At 49.1% G+C, this 10,093-nt stretch overlaps 1 protein-coding gene across 1 annotated transcript; it reads left to right on the top strand.

Moving 5' to 3' along the window:
* Positions 1-203: 203 nt before the first annotated feature.
* FITM2 (fat storage inducing transmembrane protein 2) lies at positions 204-8,595 on the top strand. The gene is made up of 2 exons (XM_003253599.4): positions 204-477; positions 4,193-8,595. The coding sequence occupies exons 1-2, from the start codon at positions 305-307 to the stop codon at positions 4,806-4,808; spliced, it is 789 nt and encodes a 262-aa protein (XP_003253647.1). The 5' UTR covers positions 204-304; the 3' UTR covers positions 4,809-8,595.
* Positions 8,596-10,093: the final 1,498 nt, after the last annotated feature.

The raw sequence follows: 10,093 nt of genomic DNA on the forward strand, positions 1-10,093 counted from the left end.
CAGCAAATACTTTTTCACAAGCGCTTTTTCCCAGACCAGAGCAAGACGCGGAGGCTGGGGAGGGGGGCGGCCAGGAGAGCGCAGTGGAGAGGAGCAGGAGTTCGGGGACCGGCACGCGCCAGAGGCAGCAGCGGCCACGAGGGGGAGCGCGCGGGCTCCGGAGCCCAAGCACGCCTCAAGGGGTGGGACTCCTGGGCAGTGCGCATGCGCTCGAAGGGGGGCGGAGGCGCCGGTCCGGGCGAAGGGCGATACGGTGGCCGAGAGGGCACGGAGAGGAGGAGGACGGTGGCTGACGAGATCCGGCATGGAGCATCTGGAGCGCTGCGAGTGGTTGTTGCGGGGGACGCTGGTGCGGGCGGCCGTTCGGCGCTACCTGCCCTGGGCCCTGGTGGCCTCCATGCTGGCGGGCTCCCTCCTCAAGGAGTTGTCTCCGCTGCCCGAGAGCTACCTCAGCAACAAGCGCAACGTCCTCAACATGTGAGTGCACCCTGGTCCTCTGCTGTCCCCGCCAGAGCCGGCCCGCTGTCGCCTCGCCCAGAGAAGCCGGTGCTAGCTGCCGTGGTGGACGAGTCATTGGAGGGGAGGTCCTCCTCCTAGCCGTGACAGCAGCATCTGCACGCTTGTCACGCCTGGGAGGCCCCGGGGTAGCTGGTGTCACTAGCAGTTCGTGTTTGCAGACCCACTTTGGGCAGCCTGAGCTTGGCTGGGCAGGTGGTGACAAGCGGGGTCGTGTGTGTCTTTGTATGTAGGGGTGTGGAATGGGGTGGGGATGAACCAGCCCATGTCACCACTCCCCCGCCTCCCCTTGGAGTTAGGAGCTGACCCCCTGCCCTGTTTGGGAGATGCCACCTCACCTCTGTCCTGCCTGCCTGTGTCAGACCCCGCACAGACCCCACCCTGCGTCAGATCAGATCCCTCCAGCGCGTGACGGAATCCCTTTACGACCTGTGGAAGAGCCTCTCCCTAGCCTGTGACAGGCAGAGCCCCCGCCTGTGAGATACTCACAGAGGAGTGGAACCCCCTAGGCTGTGCCCTTTCCCCTGGATCTCCTTGGATCATCTCAGCCACTCAGAATGCATGGCAGAGGCCCAGAAAAGCAATCACAGCTGGGCGCTTTGAGACATCTCCTTAACTCCACCCATCCACTCCTTTGCTTTCTTGCTTGCTTTTTTCAAAACTCCCGGTTAGTAAGTTTATTGCACAAAAACTCTGTTGCAGTCATAAAGGGAAACTCTGAAAGATAAAACTGCTCCCTTGATGTGAGCCCAAGTGTTTTCCAGAATAAGTGTCTCCAGCGTGTCCTGAAAGTCAGCCCAACTTTTGTTATCTGCTTAAAACCCTGGTTCCTTTCACAGGCAGCTTCCTCAAATGCCTGACGGGTCTTGGCTCTGGCAAGATCTTCCTTATCAGTCCCAGTGAAGATTTTAGTGACAGGCCTGGGAGTGGTGCCTGAGAAGCCACTGGAACCTAGAAAAGAGTCCTGTCCTTGGTCCACCTTCCTTCCTCACCCACCCTGAGAGGCTGGGCTAAGAATAGATCATGAGAGTGGTAGTGGCCCCAAGTCTCTGCCCTGGGTTTAGGTCAGCCACCCTTCGTGAGCACTGGGGAGGCAGACAAGGCAGCTGCTGCTTCCTCTGGCCTAGGTGAGCTGGGAGCCAAGTGGCCTGGCTGACAACACGCCCCTGTTGTTTGAAGGCAGCCATGGATCCTGGAGTTTTGTTCCAAGCTTCTGTGCTGATTAATGAGAGGGAACTAGTGAATCCTGGGATATAGAAGGGATCTTAAAAATCATGTGGTCCTCCCAGCTCTGTTTCATAGCTGAAGAAACTGAGGCCTGGAGAGGTAGGAGGGATAGTAAGTTAAGTCAGAGTCAAGATTTGAACCCGGGTCTTTTGGCTTAAAGTAAAACCTTGTTGCAAGACTGTTTCTGCCATTAGGAAGGAACCAGGCTGGGCGTGGTGGCTTATACCTGTAATCCAAGCACTTTGGGAGGCCAAAGCAGGTGGATCACTTGAGGTCAGGAGTTCAAGACCAGCCTGGCCAACATGGTGAAACCCCATCTCTACTAAAAATACAAAAATTAGCCGAGTGTGGTGGTGCATGCCTGTAATCCCAACTACTGAGGAGGCTGAAGGCAAGAGAATCACTTGAACCTGGGAGGTGGAGGTTGCAGTGAGCTGAGATCATGCCACTGCACTCCAGCCTGGATGGCAGAGTGAGACTTCGTCTCAAAATAAATAAATAAATAAAAATAAAAATACAAAAATTAGCCGGGTGTGGTGGTAGGTGCCTGTAATCCCAGCTACTCCGGAGGCTGAGGCAGGAGAATTGCTTGAACCCAGGAGGCGGAGGTTGCAGTGAGCCAAGATCGTGCCACTGCACTCCTGGGTAACAAGAGTGAAAACTCTGTCTCAAAAAAAAAAAATCATTTGATCCCCTCAGCTCTGTTTAATAGCTGAAGAAACTGAGGGCTGGAGAGGTAGGAAGTATAGTAAGTTAAGTCAGAGTCAAGATTTGAACGTGTCTTTGGCTTAAAGTAAAGCTCATTGTTGTAAGACTGTTTCTGCCATTAGGAAAGAACCAGGCCGGGTGCATGGCTCATACCTGTAATCCCAGCACTTTGGGAGGCTGAGGCAGGATAATTGCTTGAGGCCTGGAGTTCAAGACCAGTGTGGGCAACATAGCAAGGCCCCATCTCCACAAAAATAATAATAAAAAAAAATTAGCCAGGCACATTGGTACACACCTGTAATCCCAGCTATTTGTGAGGCTGAGGCAGGAGGATTGCTTGAGCCCAGGAGTTTGAGGCTGCAATGAGGTGTGATTGTGCCACTGCACGCAAGCCTGGGGGACAGAGTGAGATCCTGTCTCAGAAAAATAAAAATAAAAAATAAAAAACCACATCTGGTATGGGAGAAACAGCATGAGCCTGGGGGCTATCCAAACCGTGGTTTAATCTGTGCATGCCGGTTGTGTGAGTGTGACCCTGGCAAGGCACTGAACTTTTCTGAGCCTTAGATTTCTTGTCTATAAAATGGAACAATGGCATCTTCCTCCCAGGGTAAATGTGAGTGCTCTGTGGGAAAGTGAATGTGTGTGAAAGCTCCTGGCATTTGGTAAATGCTCAATTATTATTATTTATTTTTATTATTTTCGTAAGTAAATAACAAGTGCTTAAGACCACAGATCCTGGATTTGAATCCCAGCTCCTCCACTTCCGGCCTCCACTTTTGGCGTGGCACTTCCCTCTGTCTCAGTTTTCTTCTCTGTTAAAGGCAGATAATAACAGTACTTAACTCATAGAGTTTTTTTTTTGTTTTTTTTGTTTTTGAGACGGAGTCTCGCTCTGTCGCCCAGGCTAGAGTGCAGTGGCACAGTCTCAGCTCACTGCAAGCTCCGCCTCCTGGGTTCTTGCCATTCTCCTGCCTCAGCCTCCCAAGTAGCTGAGACTACAGGTGCCCGCGACCACGCCTGGCTAAGTTTTTGTATTTTTAGTAGAGACAGGGTTTCACCGTGTTAGCCAGGATGGTCTCAATCTCCTGACCTCGTGATCTGCCCGCCTTGGTCTCCCAAACTGCTGGGATTACAGGCGTGAGCCACCGCGCCCGGCCAACTCATAGAGTTGTTAATGGATTACCTGGTTAATACATTTAAAGTACTTACACAGGGGTGGGGTAGGGGAGGAGGGGAGAGCTGGGCACAGTGGCTCATGCCTGTAATCCCAGGACTTTGGGAGGCCAAGGTGGCCGGAGCATTTGAGGCCAGAAGTTCGAGACCAGCCTGGCCAACATGGTGAAACCCCCTCTCTACTAAAAATACAAAAATTAACCAGGCGGGGTGATGCGCACCTGTAATCCCAGCTACTCCGGAGGCTGAGGCAGGAGGATTGCTTGAACCCGGGAGGCGGAGGTCGCAGTGAGCTGAGATTGCACCACTGCACTCCAGCCTGAGTGACAGAGTGAGACTCTGTCTCAAAAATAAATAAATAAATAAGTAAATAAATAAATAAATAAATAAAGTACTTAGTAAGTGAAGTATATGGTAAGTACTTAAAACATGATAGTTGCTATGAGCTGTAGCTTTGATCAGTTTTCTCATTTTCCCTCCCCTGACAGTGTAGAGACTTGAGCCCTGACATGGTGTCCTCTCCGCCGTGTTCCCTCTCTTCATTTCCACTTTCCTCCTCTGTCAGGTATTTTGTCAAAGTGGCCTGGGCTTGGACGTTCTGTCTCCTCCTGCCTTTCATTGCCCTCACCAACTACCATCTGACCGGCAAGGCTGGCCTGGTCCTGCGGCGGCTGAGCACCCTGCTTGTGGGCACGGCCATCTGGTACATCTGCACCTCCATCTTCTCCAACATCGAACACTACACGGGCAGCTGCTACCAGTCCCCGGCCCTGGAGGGGGTCAGAAAGGAACACCAGAGCAAGCAGCAATGCCACCAGGAAGGAGGCTTTTGGCATGGCTTTGACATCTCAGGTCACTCCTTCCTGCTGACCTTCTGTGCCCTCATGATTGTAGAAGAGATGTCTGTGCTGCACGAGGTGAAGACAGACCGAAGCCACTGCCTCCACACCGCCATCACCACCCTGGTTGTGGCCCTGGGCATTCTGACTTTCATCTGGGTGTTGATGTTTCTGTGCACAGCTGTTTATTTCCACAACTTGTCCCAGAAGGTGTTTGGCACCTTGTTCGGTTTGCTGAGCTGGTACGGGACATACGGGTTTTGGTATCCGAAAGCTTTTTCCCCAGGACTTCCTCCCCAGAGCTGTAGTTTGAATTTGAAGCAAGATAGTTACAAGAAATAAAAGAGTAACAGAGGGGGCACAGAAGGACAATGGCTAATCTATTTTTCAAATATATATTTTGCTTAGTTATTTGGCTAAATTATTGATCCTACTTCAGAGGGAAAGTGTACCAGGCAGTTTTGGTGGGTGGTGCTGAAGTCTGGGGAGTGAGTTTAGTCTTCAGACTATTCTTGGCAACATCACCAGTGTTGGAAGCACCACCATTCCCAGTTAGGCACTTTTTGTCCCTGGTAAGACTTGACGTTTATCTGGAACACTCCTTTTGTCCCTAGAGTGAGGAACTAAGGCTCAGCAAAAGGGCAGAATCAGGAAAGCCTCTATGGTGTGGCTAAAGGAGAGGCCAGAGCCTTGGGACTCCTTTGCTGCCTTCTCCCTGGTTCTAGTCGTCTTTAGATTTTCACGGCTCTTACTGCTGTTACTTAGCAGTATTTTCCGGCCGGGCATGGTGGTTCACACCTGTAATCCCTGCACTTTGGGAGGCCAAGGCTGGCGGATCACCTGAGATCAGGAGTTCGAGACTATCCTGTCCAATGTGGCGAACCTCGTCTCTTCTAAAAATACAAAAATTAGCTGGATGTGGTGGCAGGTGCCTGTAATCCCAGCTACTCAGAAGGCTGAGGTAGGAGAATTGCTTGGACCTAGGAGATGGAGGTTGCAGTGAGCGGAGATCGCACCACTGCACTCCAGCCTGGGTGACAGAGCAGACTCCATCTCAAAAAAGAAAAAACAAAGCAAAACAGTATTTCCCACTGGTCAGTTTTGCATAGGCATCTATTTCAGGCCGCGTTCTTTTTTTTTCTTTTTTTCGAGATGGAGTTTTGTTCTTGTTGCCCAGGCTGGGGTGCAATGGCCCGATCTCGGCTCACTGCAACCTCCGCCTCCCAGGTTCAAGCGATTCTCCTGCCTCAGCCTCCCGAGTAGCTGGGATTACAGGCATGCGTCACCACGCCCAGCTAATTTTGTATTTTTAGTAGAGACGGGGTTTCTCCATGTTGGTCAGGCTGGTCTCAAACTCCTGACCTCAGGTGATCCGCCTGCCTCGGCCTCCCAAAGTGCTGGGATTATAGGCGTGAGCCACCGCGCCCGGCTCAGGCAGGGTTCTTTATAAAAACACCCTGATGCCTGAAAGACACTCTCTGGTTGTAATATTTGTTTTATCCATGAAATGTTTAAATATTGCAACTGACTTGCGATTAGCCACCAAAACAGGCCCTTTTAGATGCAGTGCCTCTCCGACCAAGTATTAGATGATTCATACGTAATGGACTATGATCATTTTCTGTCCATGTTTTCTATTACTATATGCTGGTTTTTTTGGAGCAATAAGATTACTTTTTTTCTGTTCTATTTTGAGCGAATCCTTTACAGTTTTTGATAAGAACTATGGCATTTGTTCTTTGTTGATAAAACTCCTGAAAATAACTCACAAGGCCAGTGCTGCACTCTGGCACATGTAGGTTGTTTTGAGGGTTTGTTGGTTGGTTGGTTGGCTGGTTGATTGGTTGGTTGGTTTAGAACACTAATGTACTTGTTATAAACCAAACTCTGGGCTTACAGTCTTAAATTCCACCTCATGGGGCTGTTTTCTCTGTTAGCAATGAAACCTGGGCCAGGTGTAGTGGCTCACACCTATAATCCTGGCACTTTGGGAGGCTGAGGTGGGAGGATTACTGGAGCCCAGGAGTTTGAGACCAGCCTGGGCAACATAGTGAGACCCTGGTTTCTATAAATAAATAAGATAATCAAATCAGAAAGCAGGCATTTTAGTAACAACCTGATGAATTTTAAGGTGAATCAGGGTAATTTTGCAGAATGCGTTCTTGCACCGAAATGTCCCTGACCACATATCAGTGGTATAGACTGAACAGTGTGCTTCAGGGTCATGTGCTGAGTGCACTGATCACTCCGCTGTGGCCCAGGGCATCTGTACCTTTTGGACAAGATTATGATAATTCAGAAGTGAAGTAAAATGCCTCCCTCTGATGGCAAAAAGCCAACCTGTTTGCAAAATCACCCTTATTGAAGGGTGGCGTGGCTGTGGTCCCTCCCTCCTGTTACTTGCATCACCAACCAAACTAAACCAAACCATACCTGCGCCTGTTCAGCTAGACTTGAAATCAGTTTCCTTTTTCTTTCCCCTTTGCAGCACTGCTTAGTTTCCAGCTTTGTCATTCTGTGGCCTTTGCTGTGACAATGCTGGGAAGGGTTAGAAATCCTGTCACCTCCATCCACAAAGGCACATTTCCACGCTCCGTGATAAGATGTCCCCTCTTCTCTCCCTGACTGTCTCATTAAGGCTTTCAAACTGAGCCCCTTGCTGTTGGGGTAATCACCCTTAAAGCCGCCTTGATGCCCCTCTGTCCAATCAAGCCCAATAGTAGCATTAACTGAGAAGCACTACACCTGACTGGCTTCACTCAAGCTTAGGTGGTTGAGGGTGAATCTTCGGTGTAAAATCTTTTACTATAAAGATATATTTTATATATTTCATATCCCATCAAGTTGCAGGTTAACTTTATCAATCACAATGAGTCATGATTTGTTGCACCCAAAAGGAGCAGAAACACAGGTGATGAGATATGAGAGGTGGCGCCATGGTGCTTTGGAGGGGTTGGCAAGATGTGACCCTCTGTTGCCTATGCCCATAAACCAGTGGGGGGAGTGGCCATGGAGTAGATGGCAGGGGCTTGTTGAAGGGATTGAAAGCTCTCCTAGGGCAGGCACGGTGGCTCACACCTGTAATCCCAGCACTTTGGGAGGCCGAGATGGGAGGATCACTTGAGGCTGGGCCAGCCTGGCCAACATGGTGAAACCCCGTCTCACTAAAAATACAAAAGTTAGCCAGGTGTGGTGGTACATGCCTGTAATCCCAGCTACTCAGGAGGCTGAGGCACGAGAATTGCTTGAACCAGGAGGCGGAGGTTGCAGTGAGCTAGGATCACGCCACTGCACTCCAGCCTGAGCGACAGAGTGAGTCTCCGTCTCAAAAAAAAAAAGGCTCTCCAAAGTGTCATGTTCAGCACCAAAAGGGAATAGGCACAGGGTGACCCCAGAAGTTCATTTGTGATACTTAAATCTCCAGGTATTTATCCCATGTGGGTCTGATTCAGGCTCAGCACTAAATTAACTCTATGTAGAAAGTGTCAATTGCAGAGCCTTCTGTATCCATGAGGCTTCCACCGCTTGTCCATGCTTAGCCCCATTGCCTTTTCCTTGGGAGCATGCTTTCTATTCCCATGTGAGACAGCCTGACATAAGTGAAAGGATTTGGGCTCAAGCAAACATGAGATATGGGTTCATATCTTGGCACCACTCCTGATAGCTGTGTGATCATGGCAAACCTCGTTTTCATCGTCTGTCAGGTGGAGATGAAGGGAAATGGTGCGTGTAAAGTGCTCAGCATCTGTGCTTAGCAGGCCATAGTCTCCCTGCCTCCTTTTTCTTGAGTAAGCCTTTAGAACTTTCTGACTCCTTTAGAGAAGGCAGAGAAACGAATATATTTTGGGTGCCATTTGGAGTCTGGGTCTTTGGTTAAAATTGTCTTGTATTATGTTGAAAAGTGTCGGTCACCCCCAGGCTCTGGGGGCATCTGTGATCATAGAATACTGCCATGCTTATTTTGCCTCTCTATGTTGAGATTAATTCACTGACGCCTCATTTTCCACGTGCATCTGTCATAGTCTGGGTACCAGATTGTATTTAGAGAATGGCTCTTGCTACTGTTACATACACACAGATCATGTGTGTAAACAAGCAAATTAAAGTAAACTGAGATAATGAAATCCCACATTTCAGCATTTTGTGTGTTCTTTTCTAATACTCTTAAGGAAGTGCAGAGCCCAGTAAACCTCAGCCCACTTTGTGAAAGTAGGTAATTCTTTCTCAATTTAACTTGTCATATACAGGCTATTTTATGGCTAGAGTTGCTCCTGTTTTTCCCCCTAGGTCTTGTAATATAAATGCGTGTTCAGTCATGTATTTCTTAGCTTGACTTACTCCTTCCCTGTGTGCCACTTCGTGTCTTACAGTCCTGAGGTCAGGATCAGCCAGACTTGGGAGCAATTCTCTTGGTAAAAGGTGAAGTAGGCCTCACAGAAGCAACACTGAAGAGCACTTTCAAAGTTTACTCAGATGAGGTCACTTTTCAAGTGCTTTGTAGCCCTGGAGGCCTGTACACATGTGAGAGCTTCTTGTGCCTTTTAGTGCCCACTCATTTGTCAGCCTGACCTGCTTGGCACGTCCAGGAAGTGTCTGTCGAAAGCTTGGTGGCTCCAGGATCAGAATCCCCTCCCATTGCAGAACTTCCCTGTTCAGATTCCTTCGGCAGCAACAAACCCTTCTTGGGCTCACACTGTGAGCTGGGAGCTGGGGTGGAATGATAAACTCCCCTCCTCGTGGAGATTGTGGTTCAAAGTCCATCCTTTTGTAGCTTAAGCTGTGTGCTGGTGTTGCAAAGATGAATTTGGTCCATCTCTGCCTTGGAAGAGTTTTCACTCTCATGGAGAAGAACCAGTCCTGCCATAAAGTGTTCTGAGTGCTGGGGCAAAGTCAGGGCCAAGAACATAAAGCAGGGAACAACCAGAGGCCCTGGAGAGTCAGGGAATATTTTCAAAGAAGGCAGCAATTCTTTGGGTTTTGATGGATGAGGAGGAGTTCAAGCAGTTAGGCAGAGAAGGAAATCCAAGGCAGTGGGGACAGCACACACAAAGGCACATAGATATGTTACCATGATTTTTATGTGGACATCCATTTTCAAGAAGCCTCACTTTCCTCTCATTTTTAAAAGCAACTGAGATTGGAAGAAAGTTAGCCTTAAAGGACTGTGAGTGGAGATCATAGATACTCCCTGCTATAACATAAAGAGCACTCAGTGCTGTGGTTTGAACGTATTTTCCAAAGTTCATGTCTTGGAAACTTAATCCCCAATGCAACAGCATTGAGAGGTGGGACCGTTAAGAGGTAATCAGGTTATGAGGCCTCTGGCCTCATGAATGGATTAATGCCATTATTTGGGGAGTGGGTTTGTTACCATGAGAGGAGCATCTTTATAAAGGATGAGTTTGTTCCCTAGCCCCCAAAATCTTTAGCCCTTTTGCCTTCCACTATAGGATGATATAGCAAGAAGGCCCTAGCCAGATGCCAGCCCTTTGATCTTGGACTTCCCAGCCTCCAGAACTGTAAGAAGTCACTGTTCTTTATAAGTTACCCAGTCTGTGGTCTTCTGTTATAGCAGCACAAAATGGACTAAGATGCTCAGCTGGAAGTTAGAGCACCTGGCTTTGAGC

Source organism: Nomascus leucogenys, chromosome 13 (genome assembly GCF_006542625.1).
Source record: "Nomascus leucogenys isolate Asia chromosome 13, Asia_NLE_v1, whole genome shotgun sequence".
NCBI classification, from domain to species: domain Eukaryota; kingdom Metazoa; phylum Chordata; class Mammalia; order Primates; family Hylobatidae; genus Nomascus; species Nomascus leucogenys.